The 22,318-nt window shown below is 38.1% G+C and overlaps 2 protein-coding genes across 11 annotated transcripts in view; both read right to left on the bottom strand.

The window, feature by feature from the left end:
• Zc3h13 (zinc finger CCCH type containing 13) overlaps positions 1–20,245 on the bottom strand; it is a 60,128-nt gene extending 39,883 nt beyond the window's left edge. For 4 of the 10 annotated variants that reach the window (XM_006519449.4, XM_006519448.4, XM_017316164.2 and 1 more), the window contains exons 1-4: positions 19,886–20,245; positions 12,857–12,982; positions 12,264–12,373; positions 10,549–10,660 (exon numbers count right to left, since the gene is read on the bottom strand). In XM_006519449.4, the coding sequence (XP_006519512.1) occupies positions 10,549–10,660; positions 12,264–12,373; positions 12,857–12,973 (339 nt within the window). In that variant the 5' untranslated portion in view covers positions 12,974–12,982; positions 19,886–20,245. Of the gene's footprint in view, positions 1–10,548; positions 10,661–12,263; positions 12,374–12,856; positions 12,983–16,899; positions 17,064–19,885 lie in introns of all 10 variants that reach the window. The other 6 variants (XM_030247971.1, XM_006519447.4, NM_001359875.1 and 3 more) reach the window with 6 other exon arrangements.
• A 750-nt stretch (positions 20,246–20,995) lies between these two features.
• Positions 20,996–22,318, bottom strand: part of Cpb2 (carboxypeptidase B2 (plasma)) — a 41,269-nt gene continuing 39,946 nt past the window's right edge. Inside the window, exon 11 of the mRNA NM_019775.3 lies at positions 20,996–21,320. Coding sequence (NP_062749.2) covers positions 21,136–21,320 — 185 coding nt within the window. The 3' untranslated portion in view covers positions 20,996–21,135. The remainder of the gene's footprint in view (positions 21,321–22,318) is intronic.

Raw genomic sequence — 22,318 nt, 5'->3', positions numbered from 1 at the left:
CACAGTGAAATACTCAAGGTGATCTGTATCTACATGTAACAGACTATTTAGATCACATTCTGAACTAGAAGTACAATAATCAATACAGCTCTCTGTTATATAAGCAGTTCATACCTATAGGTTTAAAACCGTCTAATCTTGAGTTGTTCTTATTTTCTCAACCCAATTGACTCTGTCCAGAGATCACATAGACCTTCTATCATACAGTATGCACTCAGGCTTCAACATGTGGGAGAATTTCAAGTTAGAAGATTATATTTTTTTCCTATCATACAGTAACCAACCCACTTCAAATCATAACGCTCATTTACAAGTGTGTTGGCTAGCTTTATGTCAACTTCACACAAGTTAGAGTCAACTGAGAGGAGGAAGCCTCAATTTAAAAAAAGTTTCCATAAGCTCTGGCTGTAGGGCAATTTCTTAACTAGTACTGATGGATGAGGGAGGGTCCAGCTGACTGTGGGTGGGGCCACCCCTAGGCTAGTGGTCTTCTGTTTGGTAAGAAAGCAGGCTGAACAAGGCCAGGGAAATAAGCCAGTTTTTTTTAATGGTGTGACCTTGCCGCATCAAGAACTCTCCAGGGCAAGCCCCACATTCAATACAAACCGGGTGGGTGGCTTTAAGATTGAGGGAGGAGGAAATAACAAGCACACGTGCAGTTGGGTGGGTCAGGAGGTCAGGGAGGGAGGGTCAGGTCAGGGAGGGTGGGCCCGGCCTGGGAGGTGAGGCGGGTGAAAATGATCAAAACACATTACATGAAATTCTCAAAGAATAACATTATTAAAAATTTCAAAGCATATTAATTAACAATGCTGCCTATGATCAATCCTATGATCAAACATACCAATATGTTTATATCAAAGCCTAAGAACTTATCATCTACGTGTGATTTACAACTGGATCACTTCAATTAAGACCAAGTTGTGATGTCTAGTAAGTCTGTGCCTAGCTTGGTAAAATGTTTTAGGTTTCTTCACTTCAGAAATCCAATGTTTATGGAGTTTTACATTACTTTCAGTTATAGTTTCTTTTCTTGAACATTTACTTGTGGGACAAATTATGTTCATTACAAGTCTTATTTTATATAGTAAGGAGATACTACAACGAATCTAAAATAAAAGTATTGAAGCTAGTAATTGAAAAGTAGTATTGTAAGTGGATAAGTAGCCAAATAAAATGTTATTTTTTTAAAGAAATATAATTCCAACCTTATGGAAGGAAATGTCTAATAACAATTTAGAATTACAAAAATCCTTTATTAGAAAATTTAACAGGGAAAAATTATCTTCCAAGATTTCCAGTGGCAGCTCCCTACTGTATATCCTTCCACTCCTATTTCTAGAAGGCTCTAAATATCAGAAAATTCGTTATTAATCATTATCTTTCCAGACTCTATTGATGAGGACTAGTTCTAGTCTTTGGAATTATACAAAACAAGTCTAGTACTTCTTTCCTTTCACTTGCTAACTCTTTAGATATTTGAACATCATTACTAAATCCCATCAGTACCTTTTTCTATCAGACCAAGAGCCAGAGACATCTCATATTTATCACAGATTTGTATTTCATGTTCTTCACTTTCACTAATCTACTATCTTCTCTATACTAATATGCTATTTAGCTTTCTGTTGCTATGATAAAACATTTACCAAAATCAAACTGAAGGAGGAAAGGGATTATTACATTAAGGGAAGCCAAGACAAGAAGCTCAAGACAGGAGTTAAAGCAGAAACTTTTTTAAGAAGAGAAATGAAAATTATTATACTTGATATCCCAAATAAAGTGTTATTGCAGGCTGAGCATCCCTAGTTCAAAACTCCAAAATCTGAAATGTTCCAATCTGAGCTTCTGAGCACCAGCACAGGCCAGGTGGGAATCTAGAGCTGTCCCCATGTAAAGGTTCCCTAAAAATACAGGTGCACAAAACCCAGAAAACTCACCCTCAGGCTTCATGAACACATTATATGAAATACAAATAAATCTCCCATTGACATAGGGTTGCCATCCCCAAGGTGGCTTACTATGTATAAGCAAATAGCCTAAAACCCAGGGGGGAGGGATCTAAAATTTAAAACATTCTGGTCTCCAGCACTTTCAGATAAGTCATATTTAACTTATCCCTAAAATATGGAGACTGAAAAATAGAGAAGAAACCACAAGGGATCGGCGTAACAGAAGAGATATTAAAGAGTTCACAGAAAAATCACACTTAAGATACATGCGAATGCTTACACTTCACAAGAAAAATATAAATGAAAACTAAACTGACACACCATCAATTCCCCTATCTTGCTGGAAAAACAATTATGGCAAAACATACCAGAAAGGCAAAAGAAAAGGAGCAAGAATAACACATACCAACAGCAGCACGAGGCTGCTTAGCCCTGCTGGCCTACGTAGCAGTCCTATTTCTTCAGATATATCTTGCTCTAAGACACACTTTTTTATATATATGTCAAGTACACAATCACTCACCACAGCTCTACCGCAGGAGCAACACGGAAATAACCTAAATCCCCATGCACAAAAGACTGGTTGAATAGTGCATGGTATAGTTGAACAATGAAACACCAGCCTGAGAAGTCTTTCAATATATTGCTATGGACTGATCACCTGTTTATTTAAAAAAAAAAAAAAAAGCTTAAAAAGTCAAGTGAAATTTAAGGTCATCTTTCATGTATAAAAAATGTACACTAAAATTTATGTGCATATACACAAGATGTCTATCAGCATATGCATGTAACATATGCATCATACACAAGTGCACATATATACAGATAAAACAGAAGGAAAGTAAAAATAAATGTGGTCTATGAGGAACAAGGCAGAGCAATCAAAAGATGGACACCAGACTTCTTAAATGTGAATATAAACTGCTTTGAAATCATGTATTTTGTGTTTACAAAACTAAAAAGAAATCCTAATATTTCAATGAGAATGACACAGATTAACCTATGCATGTATTAATTTGGTTACTTAAAAATACAATAACTAAACTCCTAATGGTCAGACATATATTAGCAGGTATATCCTAAACAAGGCATATCGTAAGAACTACAAAGAAATTTAACTTTTCAATAACCTAGGCATTAATTACTCTCTCATTTCTATGACACAGACTGGACAAAAACAACTAAACACTGGAGAAGTTTATTTGGGTTCACTGTGGGTACAGCCCACAGTAGGTTAGAAGAAACAGTGATTCAAACATAGATTAAGAAGCAGAGACCAGACAGGATGTAGGGATGGGCTAGAACCCAGAAGGCCCACTCTCAGAGACCCACTTCCTCCATGTGAATCAGCTCTACAGCCCAGCTCTCCATCTGGGGCAACTTGCCAGATACAGGAACCCAAAGATAGCTAGGAAAGCAACTCAGAGTAGTGACATTTGCTCTTAACTGCAGTGCTACTTAGACTGGTGGAACAAGAGTTCAGGGGTAGCACAGGCTACACAAGAACAGGTTTCTCGCTCCCTAGTCATAAACTTACTTAAAACATTGCAAAGAGGTGTTTGTTTGTTTATCATTTTGTTTTTGTAATTCTATTGTCTAGTTCTGGAATGATCTTTGTAAATATTGAGTTGCAATGTCAAAAGATCAAACATCCTTATAATTCACCCAGACTGCCTTCAGCTGAGGACCAAGCTTTCGAACACATGAGGACATTCTACATGCAAAATGTAACACCTTGCTAGTGATACTATTATTAATTGTTGCTGTGAAACCACTAAATATAATATAAATGGGTAATAAATGTAAAGGGGGACTAGAATTTTCTGCACAAGAAAGCAATACAATTATAAAAGACCTGAAATCCTAGATCTGAATGATTAGAGCTTGTTTGTTTTTAAGAGAAAATATATACTTTCATGAAAGGCCTTAAAAACTATGCCTAATCTAACAGTAGTAAGCCTCTAAGTATTCAGTGTCTTTATACAGCTGTAAGAGACCAGGACTTCTGGTCTAAGTGTCTCAGTGAAGAAGGAAAAATGTATACAACGTGCTAGGCACATTAATTTAAAGGAAATGAAGGAACTACTCTAACTACTGAGGAGGTAGGTGTCAAAGCAACACAAGATAAATGAAGAGGAGAGCCACACACTGGGAAAACACACTTGCAACAATACATACATTTCACAAAGGACTGGTAACCAGAATCTAAGAATTACAAGTGTGTAAAAAGACAAAGATCCTAATATGTTTAAAAAAAATACACCAGCAAAACCACAAAACAATGAGCCAATAAAAGGTGTGTGAGTGTTAAAACAAAGAGCCAAAAATTATTAAAAGATGTGCAACATCATTAGCCCTCAGCTATAAACAACTATAGCTACCACATGCCAGCTCACCCATGTAGAAGAGGCTTAGACCCTCATTCCTAAGATGTATTTAAATAACCCAAACCTGGAAACCCCAAAGTATGGATACAACAATGTGGTTGAAGCGTAAAAGTATTAATTACATGAAAAGAATCAGGACTGGGAGATATAATACAGGATTCCAATCAAATGGCAAATCTGAACATTTCAAGACTGAGTTTAGGATGGAAAATAGAGACTTATTTTGAGCTGACAGAAATATTTTGTATATTGATTGTACTGTAATACTTTGTTGGGAGTAATATATACATGTAATATACGTACATATCAAGAATCAGACTATATTTAGGATGGGTGCATTTTACTATTTGTAAATGGTATCTCTCCAAAGTAAGCTTTAAAAAAGACTTCTGTGTCCAATATAAAGAAGCTAAGGACATGGACATGTGGCCTTAGAAAACTAACAATGGTGATAAATTAAAGATGAAGACATCAGCAAGAACACAGATTTAGCTCAACATAGCGACAGGCAGTCACTAGAAACACACACACATATACATATATATGGAATCAGGAGAGAGAAGGGAATGGATCCATAGCTGCTGAAGTAAGCAGGACTCTAGCAGTGGAAGGCTTTAAGGCAGAAGGTTAAGAGTTACTGACCACATTCTGAGTAAGCCTCGTGACCTTGCTTTAATTCTTTAATAGTAAGGTACCTGTTCCCATATAACACAATTTATGCTAAAAAACAAGTAGAGAAATACAAGTACGAATTCTTTAGAAAGAGAAAAACATTGTGCAAAATAGAAAAAGAAGGAAGGCACTAAGTTAACAGTTTAGGAAGCTGATTGCTGGGGGGTAAACTATCAAATAAGTGTTTACTGGAAGGAAACAAGGAGGCTAGGAGCAGGAATATAAGCAGATATAAACATGTTACCTGGTAGAACTTTTATAGCAACTAGTACAGAGATAATTACAACATCAGCCATGGTCAGGCTTTTCTCATCTAGTCAGAAACCTTAAGGTGTAGATAGAAGAGGAACAAGGACAAGGCTAGGGCAGGGGTAAGGAAAACAGTTTCAGAGGGGACTGTAAAACAAAACTTTCAGCCAAGCGTGAATTCTGGAAGAAACCTCTCCCAGACACAATGTGCTAGAAACCTCAAACACCCCACACTGGACACATAATAGGACAGAACTTGGCAACTAAGAATAGGAAAAGACCTAATGCATGTGTTTGACATCAGAATAATGCACCAGGAATAGGCCAGATATTGGCCAATCATCTTGAGCTCCCCCTACACAGTAACACCTGAAAAAGTAATTTAAATAATAGCCAAATTAAACTGATCCATGATAATATCAAGTCTAAAGCAGATTTTCTATCTGAAGATGCATAATCAGCTTGAGAGCTGAAAATTAAAGCAACTGACAATTTAGGAGAATGGAAAGGGATTATCACTCTACGTTTCAAAAGAATAAAAACCTCTGAAATGTTCACTGTACGAACAAGAAATGGTCATAAAAATGACAGAGTAAAGTAGCTGAATTAATTAACATCTAAATTAACATCAAAGCTAGGCTTGGTGACAGTCAAGGCTAAAGCTGGAGGATTTTGAGGCCACTCTGACTTAAAGTATCAGAGTTTGTCTCAAAACAAAAGAAACCCCACAAAACAAAACATAAAACAAGCTCAACTGATAAATCTTGTATTTATTTTAGCACGCTAGAAACTAAAGCAATAAGCATGACTATATATAAAGGTAAACCTAAACCACTGTTCTGTGCATCGGTCCAGAGGAGAGAGTCTCTAAAGCCTAACAGACACTTTCCTATTACAATGAACTACTTAACCTACTCGTAATTTGGCTACACAGCTTCTCTGAAGGGACAGTTCCTAGAACACATTTATACCTTTATCATTAACAAATGCTTAAATATTCCCACTGACTATATTCAGGGGTCACTTTTGCTCTCAATGCTAATTTATTTGCTATGTTCAAGTTTTGTAAAATAAGAAGCCTCTGTTAGAGAATAAAACAAAATTCAATTACTATATTTGAAATGTTCTATAGATGCATTAAAGTATAAGTCCTTATTCAAGCTTGACTAAGCCCCTCATTGATCTAGGTCAACTGCGTTGAGCTCAGTTCAGATCCAGAAGGCTGCCTCTCTAATGGACATATGCAAGTACACGGGCAACCTTACAATTCTTCACTGCTACATCAGAAGGAAAAACAGAGCAGGTAAAGGGAAATGTTAATGCATTCTCTTTAAGTCAGTACATCGCATCTGTCATCTCACTATAAAACCAGGGGAAACTGACCTTTCTTTACTTTCCATTCTGAGTGTCTGAAACTCAGTACATATGTGATACTTACAGCACATTTCAATTGAGACAAGCCACCAAGGCCTGAGTCTGCACACCAGTACTCCGTTTACTTAAGTGAGCTGAACAGTTATCTATTCAACCCTCAGCCTATGTTCAGATGCTACAGCAGGACACAAACATACAGTATCACAGTTCTTCAAGCACATTAGTCCTTTAAATTCTTCATAGCATTCTTTTCCCCTCTCTTTTTGTCTTCTCACCCACAAACCTATCCTTCCCTGGGCAATGTTTTCTTTCTGGTTTTGCAGGGAGTTGTTTACTTTGTCCATTATGCACTTTGCTTATATCTCTGATAATGGAATTACAAATTTTATTTATGAAGCTGTCTCCTCACAGAATCAAGGATAATCCAGCAACCTTATAATTTAGACATACTGGAGTAAATATCAGTGACAAAGAAGTGAATCTGTTAACTCTGAAAAACCACATGCCTATCTTACCTCTGCCTGTGCTATCCAGACCCTAAAACCAATCTGATCTCCTCCAACAGGAAGTCACTGCATGAAGAAAGCATCAAAAGCTGCTGACCACTCCAGAGATGGACTCTGTTCATCTGTCATGCAGAACACCCAACACTCACAAAGCCAAAATGCTACCCAATTCAAGTTGCTGTTTACTTAAACCCTAAATTTCCTCCTACCTTGCCACTCTTGACACTCGTAAATATGACACTCAGGGCCTTTGAGGATGTCCTCAGAAACAATCTTTCCTTGTTTTTCTTTTAAGGTTTACTCATTTTACATGAATAAGTGTTTTGCCTGGATATATGTCTGCAAATCATTTGCATATCTGGTGCCTTTACAGAACAGAAAAGGGCATCAAATTCCTTGTGGCTGGAGTTATAGAAGGTTGTGAGCCACCTCTGGAAGAGCAGCCAGTGCTCTTAAAGGCTAAGCCCTCTCCAACCCCAGACTTTGAGTTTCTTAATAGCCAACTTTGCCATCTACTAACGTGATCAGAACATATAAGCCTTTATAACAATATATATGCTTAAATATTCGTTAACAACCTAAATTAATGCTCACATCCAATTCCTGTTAACAGACTAAAGTCTATTTAAATTGAAGAACAGAAGAGCTATTTTAACACCACTATATGCCATTTATTAAACAGTCAGCATAGAATGCTACCCCGTCATCATAACATATCAACAAAGCTAGTTCCTGACTTATAGAGGAGGAAACTGACAAAAGAGTTTAGCTAGTCATACCTAGAGGTGCTGTGTTCGCATTGTAAATCCTTGTGTCTGTCCCTTACATTAACTAATTCATGTGGTCAATGCTACAGCCTGTCATGTGATCTCAGAAGAGTTAACTTAAGTTTTAAGGAATCAGATGTGCATATACATACAGACACAGACACACAAATACATAGAGGGAGGGAAGAGGTTCAGAGCTCATTCCTTTAATATTTTATGACATTTTACTATTGATATTATTTATATTTTATATTAAAAACATAAAAGTCATAAATTTTTATGACCTTGTATCGTAAAAAATTCTCAAATAACACCTACAGAGTAAACAACTATAAAATTTAATAAAGTAAGCTGGATTTCATAAAAATCAAAATTTTTTGAGTTTTAAAGACCAGGATCAATGTGAAGACGGGGGGCTGGGAGGTGGCTTAGCACAGTGCTTGGTGACCAAGCATAAGGATGTGAGGTCTGATCTCTAGCTCCCACGTAAATACTGGATGGTGGAACACATCTGTAACGCAGTACTGGAGAGACTAGAGACCGATGGATCCCTGTCTCCAGGGGTGCAATGGCCAGCCAGTCAAGCCAAAATGGTGAGCTTTGGGTTCAGTGATATGCCCTGTCTCAACTCAGGGTGTCCATTTAAATGCCAGGCAGCACTAGGTGCACTGAGTGGGGTTAGACAAAGAGTACATGAGGTGGAAGGTTGGGGTAAAGGGTAGGAGCTGGTGGAGGGATCTGATTGAAACATTATTATACACATGTGTGAAACTCTCAAACATTTTTAACAAGCATTTTTCGCTTGTTTGTCTTTAACATAGTGGAGTGTGACAGAGAAAGAAAACCAGCATGTGAGCTCACACGGCAGTGAGAGCTATGTGTGGTGCTGAGAGCCTACGTAGTACCAGCCTCGTAGAGGAGAGACAGAGGCCAAAAGACTGCCTGAGTCCAGCAGCCTGGTGTCAGGACAGATCAAGAGACATAGTTAGACACTGCCCTTAACTTGGAAAAAAATGTTAAAAAAATGTAACAACAATGCACAAAATGGTAGAAAATGTCTTTTAGGTACCTAAAAAATGAAAGCAAACAGAAATTATATGCTAATCCTGATAACTCTTTTTAAGTTTTAAGTTATTTAGAATAAAAATAGTTTAAAAAACACAAAATTTTAAAACAGAAATCTATTTTTTTTGCTGTTTTTAACTTACAAAGAAATTACTTGTATTTGTATTAAACATTAGTAAAGCAAAATTCTTTATACTAGAAGTGAGTCTGATGGTGTATAAATACATAATTATCTCACATTACTACTAACTAAAAAAAAAAAAAAAGAATAGAACACTTGAAACCTTCAAAAATATATTTTACCTGTACTCAAAATTATAAAGAAGTCTTACAGCTCAATTTTAAAAGCTGGGCAGAACTTCTCCAACCATGTATCAAGAGCCAGTGAGTATGTGCATGATGCTTGACATCCTTGGCTATTAAAGCAAAACTGCAATTTGGAGCTGGGAAAAACTGGAGGAGCTGGAACCTTCATATAAAAGCAATGCAATCTCTAAATGGCCGTCTAGCACAGTGGCTCTTAGCCTGGGAGTCACAGCCCCTTTGAGGGTCGAGCCACCCTTTCATAGGGGTCACATAACAGATATCCTGCATATCAGATATTTATATTACAATCCAACAATAGCAAAATTATAGTTATAAGTAGCAACAAAATAATTTTATGGTTGGGGTCATCACAACATGTACTAAAGGACAAAGCATTAGGAATCCTGAACCGAATACCAAGAAGAAAGGGAGCTGAGCCCAGCCTGATGTTCCTGGCCTGCCTGCCTGCTGGCTGTGAGTGCAAGCGACCAAGTGTGCCCCTTCCCCACCCCCCACTACCCCAGCCCCGCCATGATGCACATGGCACCCTCAAACTCTAGGCCAAAATAAGCCTCCTCCTGACAGGCATTTTGTCACAGCAACAGAAAAGAAACCAACAGACCATGTATTCAGCGATTCTGTTCCCTGGGATAAAACCAAGAAAAATAAACTCGTGCTAACAAAAGACTTGTACATGAATCTTCTCACTCACATTATGGGGGAAAAGAGGGAAGAGCCCAAATATCCATCAATGATAAGTGAAAAAGAGAATATAGAATGCTAATGGAATATTCTTAGAAAAAAAAAGACAAAGGAACAATCTTCCATAAATATTAAAAACTAAGGAAGATACTCAAGAGAGGTAACACCTTATAAGATCTATTTAAAGAAGCACAAAGAGTAGACACTTTATAAAAAAGAAGTGATTTCATGACTGCCTAGGGCTCATGGTCAGTGGGGCAACAGGAGTGATTGACAGAAGAGATGGGATTTCTTTACAGAGGGATAAAAACTGACCACGAGGATAACTTCACAACTGTAGCCTGCATTTAGATACTCGTGAGTTCCCGGATCATACAAAACCTTTTAAGTTCAGCTAAGCTCTGCTGGTCATTTTAAGTACATAGAAAATTATTTATTCACACAGGATATTGTCATGTGTAATTATAGATTTATAGCATATTAAGTCACGCTACTTAATATTTAAAATGGAGTTCATGAAATAAATGACTACTGAAACTTAAGTGGGTCTTACAAATTTTATGCCTACCCTAACAGGTGAGGATGGCTCCTCTGTATTCCGTTTCTGGGATTCAGAATCCACATCCTGACGCTTATTCTTCATTCTTTCTCTGAGGTCACCTGTGGGTCTTTCTGGTGACCTGTGATACAAAACAAAACAACAAAAATCTGTATTTCTATGATGTTTTATAAGAATAATATAAATAACTTCATAAAGACTAATATAATTTTTCTGTCTTTGGTGCCTAAACTTCTGAAAAATAATGTTTCAGCTTATTAAACAGTAATATTTTAAAATATGAGAAATATTTACAAGTTTCTCCTAATGCCATTCAAGATGCATGTTAACTTCCATTGTGTGTTAAGTACTGGTAATATAAAAAAGAAGCAATGTATGTACTAAAGAAAATGAGTGTGTAAATAGCAGCTTGAGTTACCTCCTGTTCACCACCTAAATTTAGCAGACATATTGTAGATGAAGGAGAGTAAAAGAAAGGTTAAGTTATAAAGTAGCAAAATTATTTCAGAGATAATAGCATTCCCATCCACAGATATGTATGTAGTTGCATACACTACTAACTAAAAATTACTTTATGCACCTTAAAAATGATAGCCATAGATGGCTCAGTGGGTAAAAGTGACGGCCATTCATGCCTAAAGAAGAAAACAGACTCCCAAAAGCTGTCCTCTGACCTTCACATTCAAATGTGGAGTGCCCACATGAGTGAACACATACACACACTTACTTAAAAATCTCCCGTCACTAATTTTCACATTCAGTTTTCCAGCTACTGATGTAGACAAAGCAATCAGCATACACAATTTCAGGACTAGGTAAACTCTTTGTTTACCAATTAAATTATTTCTGTAAAAAATACTATGCATGTTAACTTTAAAAATTATTGCCAAGTCATTAAAAGGAGACACAGGGAATCCTAACAACATCTTCACTGTGCAAGTTAAGTTTAGCCAAGTTTCTCTCAAAGGCAAATAGAGTTCTGCAGAGGAAATATTTATCCACATAGAAACACACTTAATTTTTTTAAATTATTTGTTTGTTTGCTTTATGTGTATGGGTATTTTTTTTTGCATGACTGTGCATCATGTACATGACTGGTGCCTAAAGCCAGAAAATGACACTGGGTCCCCCAGGACTGCACTTACAGATGACTGTTAGCTACCCTGTAGGTGCTGGAAACTAAACCCAGGTCTACTAGAAAAGCAGTCAGGGATCTTAACCACTGACTATCACTCCTGCCCCTAAGTGCATTTATATTAACACAGTGCCCCAAGAGGGTTGGCAAGTAGATTTTATAACAAAGCTTGTATAAGATATGAATTTAAAATGCCTGTAGAAAATTACAATTAAACCTTATTTAAATTTTACTCGTTTACGAAAAGTAAACTCTCTCAAACGTCTGAGTTGTGCCTAAGCAGAAATTTAATACACACCTGGGGCTGTGTCAGGTAGGGGCTCTTTAAGGGCTGTTCTTTCCCAGACTCAGTCTCTCCACAGGTGTTCATTGATTTGAATATACACATTGAAAAATGGATCTACTACCAAAACATGTAAACATGTACACTTTAAAGCTAAAGTTTTATTAATCTTAACAGTAACAACCAAAATAAGACTATCCAAAAAAAGAAAATCTGACCAAATATATGGTTTTATTTCATATTTTTACACTAAACTACAAAAGTTGGTTTTTAATACTATAGAAAATATCTGAGTTCTCAGTTTACCTTCTGTAATTGCTGCTGTAGCCTTTCCCACGAGGTGAAGGGCCATGTATGAACCTACATGTGTTTCCATAGAGGCAGCTGCCAGTCTTCAGCCAGTTACGACACTGTGTCTATGAGGCAAATATTACTATGTAAATGTCTGGAGAAAAGATGGTACCAGGGCAAAATCAAGTCAGAGAGACCCAAATGCCAGCTAAGCATATGCCACTCCAATAATAATAACACCATAAGGGAATGAAAAACCACAGGAAGGTGTGTGTGTGTTTAGGTAGAGAGTAGTTCCTGGAATGGGGTATTAATATGCTCGAAATACATCGTATACATTGAACATACAAAAATATTATATAATGAGAACTTTACAAACCTTAACCCTTCCTTGTATTTCCTTTTATAAAATAAAATTTGCTAAGCCAAACCCATGACAAAACACAATTTCTTTTATAATAGCAATCAGTACTTCAATAATAGTATTTTAAATGTTTCCCCCAGTACACAGGATCGAGGCTAGGGCCTCTTTATACATGATAGGTAAGGGCTCTGCCACTACACCACACTCCAATAGGTGCTCTGAACCCACAGTAGCAACAACTCACCTCTGTTGTGCTTCCAGTGCTGGGGCCAAGCCTCTCAAATACGCTAGGTCTTCGGGATGTACTCTCAGATATGGTCTTGGTGTTTTCCACTGTGACCTTTCTCCTAATTTTTGACATTTTGAACTACTTTAACCAAAAAAGAGAGAGTTAAAACTGTACAATCTTTCAATTTTACACACCTGAGCCTAAAACTTCAAACAGACAAAACTATAAGTAAAGCCTAAAAATGGAGATTTTTTTTTTTTCTCTTGAGGCAGGGGGTGGACAGAAAGATACTGAAAGAAGACACCAATAAACAAAGATGGTGCTTGCCTTCTAAGTGCCCAACAACTCTGGAAACGGTTGGTTGACCTGTATATCCTCTGTACTGGACATTCAACTTCAAATGTTACTTAAACATTTAAAAAGTGTTGTAAAATTTAGTAGGCCTGTCCTTTAGGGGAACAACTGATTAACTACTGATTAACTGTTAAGTTGCTACAGAAGTACTGTTTTAAATGAGTATGGAACTGTCTGGGTCCATGTGCTGCTACATGTTAGTAATCTCTGTCCTCAGGAAGCTGAGGCAGGAGAATCTCTAGTTCACAGCCTAGTTATGTCTGGAAGAAAACCAAAAGTAAAACAAACAAACAAACAGTATAGAAGAAAAGTGGACATTACTTAAAAATTCTTTGCTACAGGGGTCACAGAAAATCTGATTAAAAATATTAATTTTTCGGTAATATTGAAACCAAAACTGCCCAAGGTTTCTAACACATGCTGATGAAAGTCAAAGCTGCTAAAGGTAATGAAAAAAATCAAGTGGCAACAGTAGATAAAAGCTAAACAAAGCATTAAAAAACTAGAAACTATAATCAGAAAACTAACTCAATTATTTAATTGAAAGTGAAAATTCAGGAGACAGCACATGTTAGAAAACAAATTCTAGACCAAGAAATAATTGGTACTGATTTACTTAAGGAAAAAACTCTGTGAGTAAAAGCAAAGGAGCTAACTACACAACACTTTACATCACCTAACTGTCACGTGATTAGAAAGAGCCCTAGAAGCTTAAAAAAAAAAAAAAGGTAAGTTCTATTTGATACACAACTAATCCTGTGTGCCTGTGTGTGCTTGAGTCAAGATCTCACGTAGCCCACTTTGACCTCAAGTTCAACATACAGCAAAGGATGACCTTGAGCTTCCTGTCCTTCTGCCTCCACTGATTTCTGCAATCCCAGGCACCCACGCCTGACTCTGTATGCAGCACTAGGCATTGAACACAGGGCTTCCCGACGCTCTCCACTACATACACTCCCCAGCAGCAGAACCTGTCTTTATCAAGATCACAGACGATCTCTAATGATTTCAAAATAAATACGTATTACTGGACAAGAAATCACATCAGTAGCAGCTGAGTGTGTGGTGGGGCAGGCCTGTAAACCTAGCACTCAGAAAGAAGACTAAGGCAAGAGGACTGTAAATTCAGGCCAGCCTGGATTACGTAGTGAGTTCAAGGTCAGCCTGGGATTAATAGTATAACGCTGTTTTGAAAATAACAACAACAAAAAGAAAACAGATAAAATATCCTGAAATATAAAAATAAAGCCAAAAATTCAATAGTGATTATAAAAATATTTCACTTAATTAGGCCATTTAGGTCACATTCTGATACATTTAAAAGTTAGAAAAAAAGTTTGACAAGTGAAAAAAGATGGCAAATCAAGGTAGATTTAACTGGGAAGTTTATATATTATATTACTAACTCTTTAACATAAAATGTAACCATTCTTTTAATAGAATAAAAATTAAGAAATAACTCTGAAGTAATTATATACTTTAAAGAGTTTAGAATGTCACATTCATGAGCAAAATCAGTTGTACAAGCCATTGTCCAAGACAGCATATGAGCCAGATATAAATTAACATCAGTATAATATATATCTTTAATTTCTCTCAAACTCATCCTCAGCCCAAATATAAATGTGCAGAAGAAGACACAGCAGTGCACATATCTAGTTGATTATGGAACAGAGCATGAAAGAACTGAAAACTTAAAGAAGTGGTGTAGAAAAAGACCTAGAAAACAAAAGCTTTGATTAACTGAGAATAACACCTAGAAATGGACAATTTCTATCTATGTAGAAGGCAGTAAGGAGTAAATGTATGTTAGCTGAGCCTGGTGGTACACACTTTTATCCCTAGCACTTGGGAGGGAAAGGCCAGCAGATCTAATGCCAGCCTGGTCTACAAGAGTGAGTTCTAGAACAGTCAGGGCTACACAGAGAAGCGGTGTCTTGAAAACAATAAAACAAAACAAAACCCCCAAAAAACAAAACAAAACAAAAAAAACCCAGGCAACCCCCCCCCACACACACACTCACTCAAAACTGGAAAAGTTTGAACATAAAAATGTTCCACTAAAATATATCAATCAATATATAAGCACACATCATGACCCTCAAACATTTAGCAAAACTACTAAAACTTAACAGATTCCAAGTTCCCCTGTAAACTAGCTATTCAGAACCTAAAAATAATGCAAATCTTTTTCTCTTAAGTACATGGTCTCATCCTACAATCCTGCCTCCAGAAAACTAACTTTAACTTTACATTTTCCCCTCCACAATACTACCAGTGAAAATAGGTTAGTTCTGCCTCCCAGTATTCCTATCCTCGATGTGACTAACAAGTTCCACCAGTGCCACAAAGGTATTTGTGATGCTGTTCTTGTTTGTCAACTTGACTATATCTGGAATAAGTAAAACTCAAGGGGCTAGGTACATCAGTGCGAAATTTTCCTTGACTGAGATTTATAAAGTGGGAAGACCTATCTAAATCCAGATGTTTTGAGGTAGGAAGATCTACCTTAAATCTAGACCACACCTTCTTGTGGCAGCTTATATAAAGGACAAAAAGGAAGTGTTTGTTCTTTGCCTGCCATATACTGAAGATCAGCTGAGACCTGCAGCCTTGTGCACTGAACGACCACTTAATTCTTGGACTTTCCATTGGACAGCCACTGTTGGACAAGCTGGACTTCAGCCTAAATACTACCCATCATTCCTCTATAGCAGTAGTTCTTGACTCAGAGATGAGTTGCATATCAGAGAGCCAGCATATCAGATATTTACACTATGATTCATAATGGTAGCAAAATTATAGTTATGAAGTATGAACAAAATAATGTTATGATTGGGTGGCCACTTTATTACAGGGTCACAGCATAGGAAGGCTGAGAAGCACTGCTCTAGTGAATCCTGATTAAACACTATTTATTCCTATAGTTGAAGTACTGATCTTCTGCCATCTCCTTTCTTGGTCTTCTAAGGGACCCCAGTTTGCCTTGCTCTACTATGTCTTTACCGCTGTCATTCCATTTAGACATCACTGCTCTCCTCCCTGACCTGCTGCAGTGCATGGCTTCACAGCTTCTCTCTGATCCTGGATGTCTAGAGCCCACTGGAATGTTACACCAATGAAGGAAGAGCTACAGATCCCAACACATAAGCCACACCAGGCTGGGCTTGTACTTTTACCAGTGACAAGCTACTTCCCATACAAACACTGCTTTTACAGATGGCATGAAGAATGACTCAAGAGTCACCTGCAGGGGCTGCAGAGGTGGCTCAGCAGTGAAAAGCCCTTGTTGCTCTTGTAGAGGACCACTGTTCAACTCCCAGCACCCACATGGTAACTCACAACCATCCATAGCTCCAGTTCCAGGGGATCCAAGACCCTCTTCTGGCCTCCTCAGGCACCAGGCACACATGTGGTGCACATACATACATCCGGACAAAACACTCATATACATAAAACAAAAATAAAATAAGCAATTCTAAAAACAAAAGAGCTCACACCTATAGGGTCATTTCCCAACTACTACTCAGCCTTCCAAACTAAGGGGGAAAGAAATACAATGAAATAAAAGATATATCCTTTTGCCTTAGAATCCTACAGGATTCTGTCCTACAATTACACTGTATTTTGGTAACAGGTCTAGATTAGAGAGAGGACTATAACATGAGGCACAAAAAGTAAAATTAAGAATGAAAGATATCCACCTAGAATGAATCTTCCTGCTTCGGCTTCTTAGATTCTGGATCAATGGTTCTGGAATGAACACCTCTGATCATTTGCTAAGGGTTGGATGAATGCCTCTCCCCCTGCAGAGACTGTCAGTAAAGCCTTGGTCCTCAGCGTGGTGGTAGCAGGAGGTGCTATGGACCTTTTAAGAGGTAAGGCATAACAGGAAATCCTTGCATCATGAGGCAAAGGGATACTTTCAAAGGAGGTTGAAAAACTAATCTGTTCATCTCTACCTCTAAGTCCACTTTGTAGTTGTGCTACACACCAAAGAACCCAAAGCAATGGATCCAACCTTGGACATAAATCTCTATAGCCATAAGTCAAAATAAGCTTTCTTTTCTTCCTATGTATCCTGTATAAAGAATTTCATTACAGTAATACAACTGATTAATATATCGTCAACCTAAGAACTTCTACTAGCAATCCACAATATGATATTATCCTCAACACTAGTAATCACACAGTTACAACTTTGCACGAATAAATGCTTTCTGTTTGCACAGAAGATAGTATAGTTTAAAATCTCATTTGTCAGAAAATAAATATATAATCTGCAATACACCAAAAAAATTCTGTTTCATATATTAAGCCATTTAACTCAAAACCATGTAATCACTGATGTTTTGAAAGCTCAAAAATTCCCATCCTAAATGCTGGGTTCACAAAGAAAGATGAATACTACAAAAGAGTAGAATTTAAATTTGATTAAAAGTCAAAAACCATTAATGAGACAGATATGAGTATTTCAAAGTGGAAGAGAACTATCAGACATAAAGAACCAGAATTGTAGATGCCAATGTCTTTCCAATCAGAGACTGTAAACCAACCACTTATTATTAAACTGACTCTTGCCTGAAGATGTTCCTCCATTTGGTATTCAAATTATTCTTTGGTTAAGGCTATCACCACCTATTTCTTCCATCTTTCTCAAATACAAGAGTTATCAAAACCAAATGACTATGCAGTTGTTTTCCTTTATCTAGTCTCCTCTGGAGTGTAATAAATATTTGGAACTTTCATCATCTCCTTTCAATTAAAAAAAAAAAGGAAGAAAATTCAAATTCAGGGACAATAATACTGAGCCTATTAAGAGAAAATACATCTCAAATATGAGAACTGCTCCCCTTCTTCAGGGAACAATATACTCTGAGTTCCATACCATCAACCTGGCTGAGAAAGGAGCATGGCAGAGGTGGCTCTTCTTGAATAAGTAATTACTTTCAAGGCCTCTTAAATTTTGTTAATAAAAAATATGCTAATTGTGAATTCCCTTATCCTAAATGTTTAAAACCAGGTATATTTTGGATTCAAATCCTGTTAAGCTAAATATATGTGTGTGTGTGTGTATATGTATAAGTAATATATACATATAATACATATATGTATCTTTAAAAAAGACCAAGATTTAAATTCAAAATTTATGCTTAATACAATATAAATTAACACTAATGACTTAATATAATGTATTGATATAAAAGTCATACTGTGCTTTAGTATTCTAAATTTATATTACAGACATTAAACTGAGGTAAGTGTCTCCAGTCTAGACATTAATCAGGCCCAATCCAGATAAGCTTCTGAGATCAGGTGTTCAGGGTGATACGGCCTGCTGAGAACAGAGAATATACTCAGAATAAAGGTTAGTGTTCACTCCAAGTCACCAGTAAACAGAAAGCAAATAAAGAAGCTGTATCCCTGGATTGAACATATCCAGGAAAACAAAAACAAAAACAAAGCAACACAAAACAACAACAAAAAACCCAAAAACCAAAACTACACTGTGTACAAACCTTATTTACATTATTTAAAATTAGCATAAAGTACTTTTATAGGATTTACATTGCACTATGTATTAGAAGTATAGAGATGATTGAAGGCATATAAAACATCGTTTTCCAGAAGGGATTTGAGTTTCTGCACATTTAGGTATCTGAGTCACCCCCTATGTGTTGGTATCAACTACATCCTACCAGATGCTCACACTGAAACTCAAGTTTCAGGGCACAACCGTTTGCACAGAAATTGTGACATTCCTACATCAGCTTGCTAAGTCTCCAGATGAAACTGTCATCTGATATAATCTAACTAAGAAGTTGGAGGTTATTTAAAAATTTATACGTCTGTGTTGCGAAATATTGTTGTTTGGATTCTAAAGCTAGTAATGTTAAGTACTACATAGCAAAACTAAGCATATAGGCAGAGCCGCATAGTGATCTGGACTAACTAAATAAACATATCACAGACTTTTAAACCCTTAAATGCCAAACTTAAAGGTCCAACCTTTTCAAATTATTTTTTTTTGAAATTCACAAACCAGGAGAGACTGTGCACGCCCATAACTGAAAGAGTTCAAATTATCTGAAGACTCCTAATAAAACGAATTAACTTAAGATACTGCCTCTCACAAGCAAGATCCTACCAATATCATCCAAGTATTTTCTTCAACTCTGAATACTTTTCCAGCCACATAAATGTCAACCTGCTTAGCAAGTGATACTGCCAGATATATCTTCTCCTTTCGTTCCAGCTTCCCGTTGCCTGGGAGTATAAAGATAAAACAGTACTCCTACACTCCCAATAGTATTTACTGCAGCCGGGAAATAAGCAAGACCAGGAACAATCAAAAGGACTCTCCTTTCTTCAATAGATCTGGAATACGTGAAGAAGGCAACTCTAAATCCAAGAAACACAACTGCTGCATCCTTTCACCACACACAAATGCGACCACCACACCACGGTATCCGAGTCCGCCTGCTTCCTGACACAGACTGCAGAATCACAACTGGAGCAACAGCCAGATCTAACACCAAGAGCCTCTGCAGAGTCAAGGGTGGGATGCTCAAACAGCGTTCAGAAACACAAGCAGCACAGAACAAGGCGAGCGAGGATGGAGGCCACAGCGCAGGACGCCCACACGAGCCGGGTCCAACGCCTCTTCCCATCCGCTCCCCGAACGCTTACCTCCTCTCCAAGCACCCTTGTAAGCGCAGTCTTCAGGACGTCCCTGACGCCTCAGCTCCGGCTGTCCCCGCGCCCGGCCCCGGGAGGACGACCAAGAGGACGTGCACGCGCGGCTCCCAGGGGCCGGCCCTCCTCAAGCGGGGCGGACGCCGGGAACAGGGAGCAGCGGAGCCGCCCGGATCTTCTCCCAGCTCTGGAGAGCTCCGGACACGAGACGAGAGACGCACAGAAGCCACTGCAGAGCAACGCTAAGACCACAACTCTGCCTGGCCGCTACACTGGCAGCATCTAAAAGCCGACGGAAGTCGCGAGTTTGCCCGACTCCTCCGCAGGCAAGGCAGCTTCCGGCCCCCAGATTAGTCGTCATCGAGTAAGCCCCGCCCCTCTCAGACCACGCCCCCTCGCGTCCGACGCGAGGGCAGTGCGGAGTGTGTTCCTGACGCCTGTTTACTAAGGTCTGGGGACACGGAGTCAGCGTGGGAGGACGGAGATTCTCAGTTGACTGAGATTCTGGTTTTCACCGTTTTCCATCGCATAAAGTGCTACTTTGTTTCGGCAGTAACCACCAGCCTGGTGCGTTTCGAAGCTGCAGATTTTGACAACCGCCCGTCCCCCGCCTGGGCCTGAAGCTGGAGCAGAAATGCACGGATTGCGTTTTCAAGAACAAGAGCAGAGACTGATTAAAATTTTAGGGTGCAAACCCTTGAGGTGCTACAGAGTGCCTTTGCTTTTCCTGCTTGGATCCAATGATCTCCGTAGATTTAGGGTAAAAGTTGCTTAGGAGGAGCTGGAGAGATGGCTCCAGCCGTTAAAAGCGGTTGCAGCTCTTTCAGAGACCAGGTTTGACTCCCATCCCCCACGTGACTGCTGACCACCTTCTGTAACCTTCAGTAACAGCGGTTCCCCATTTTCTTCTGGCCTCTGATGGGGGTCCAGCATAAACCTGGTGCTTAAACTCACACCCTCACGCCCCACCACACACACAGTACATCTTAAAACTGCTTAAGATAGCTGTTCATCATAAATCAAGGGACGGTGGGGTGGGACCAGTAGCTAACCTCTTAGAATAAAAATAATAAAAATAAAAATGTTAAAATACACAGGGGGCCATTTTCACTCTTAAGCTCAAAGTAGTGTGCTTTTTATTCTTCAACAAAACCAAGGAAACTGATTCAACTTAGAAGCTAATGCAACAGTTAAGTGTTGCTGAAATCAATAAAATAAAAATAATGAGAGCGGAGGTTAGGGCATTAAGTGTTCCTGATGACATGCCAAACTATTTTAGAGATGGCGGCCAAAGCTTCTGCACAAGTGGGTTTGATGTATCTCTCAGGCAGCAAGAATCCGTATCTGCCTGTATCTCGGAGCTCAATTGTAAACGAATATTTGATGCCCAAATCATAGATCCAATCGTCAGAACCTCCAGGAGCTAGATCTAAAAGAGACACAAAATATATTTATTTCATAGCAACAAACACTTTATTTCATTGTAGAAACGAAAATAGCTTCCTTCTGGATGTTACCTAAATTTCTTATCTGAAAGTTGTAGTCATCTAAAAGAAACCATGTTAAGAAAGAAAACACATGTTGCCCAGAACTCAACAATAATCTGATTAAGGAGTGATAACTGCCAATAACATTTTAGTACATTTTACAGTGCATGTACTTTCTGTCTTAATTTGTAACATTTCTGGAAGTAATTATTGTAACATTACCAAATGTATCATTATTGTGTTTGAATAGACATTATTTTGAGTCATTTTAAGGGATTGCATTGTAAACTATAGTTGATTCAAATAATTTTGTTGATAAATAACTTAGTTTCTTTAGAATGAGCACCATTGTCCATAAATCAATGTTTCCTACTTCAGTAGCTTTTCTAGAGTTAAAGTTCCTTGACTAAAGTGGTGTACCTTTTACAGTTACCACACTTGTCACCAAGTACTAATCAAAAGAATGGAACCTCTCTCCTCCCAGGAGAGTGTCAGCATACCCAACTGGCAGCTTCTGCACCATGGGCAAGAATCTTGCATCCTGTCAGTTTTCTGGGAAGAAGAAGAAGGAGGAGGAGGAGGAGGAGGAGGAGGAGGAGGAGGAGGAGGAGGAGGAGGAGGAGGAGGAAGAAGAAGAAGAAGAAGAAGAAGAAGAAGAAGAAGAAGAAGAAGAAGACGACGACGATGACGAGGAGGAGGAGGGAGAGGAGGAGGAGGAGGAGGAGGAGGAGGAAGAAGAAGAAGAAGAAGAAGAAGAAGAAGAAGAAGAAGAAGAAGAAGAAGAAGAAGAAGAAAGAAAGAAAGAAAAGAAGAAGCAATTGTCTTTGATTTAGATTTCTTTATCAATGGATTGCATACATTTTTATATTCATTTTTATATTTTTTCTATCAATTTTCTTGATTGCTTTTTTTTTGCTGCGGGTGGGGGGCATTCGAGACA

Source organism: Mus musculus, chromosome 14 (genome assembly GCF_000001635.26).
Source record: "Mus musculus strain C57BL/6J chromosome 14, GRCm38.p6 C57BL/6J".
In the NCBI taxonomy this organism is placed as follows: domain Eukaryota; kingdom Metazoa; phylum Chordata; class Mammalia; order Rodentia; family Muridae; genus Mus; species Mus musculus.
Note: the sequence above shows the minus strand (reverse complement) of the source record. Positions and strands in the feature narration are given on the sequence as shown.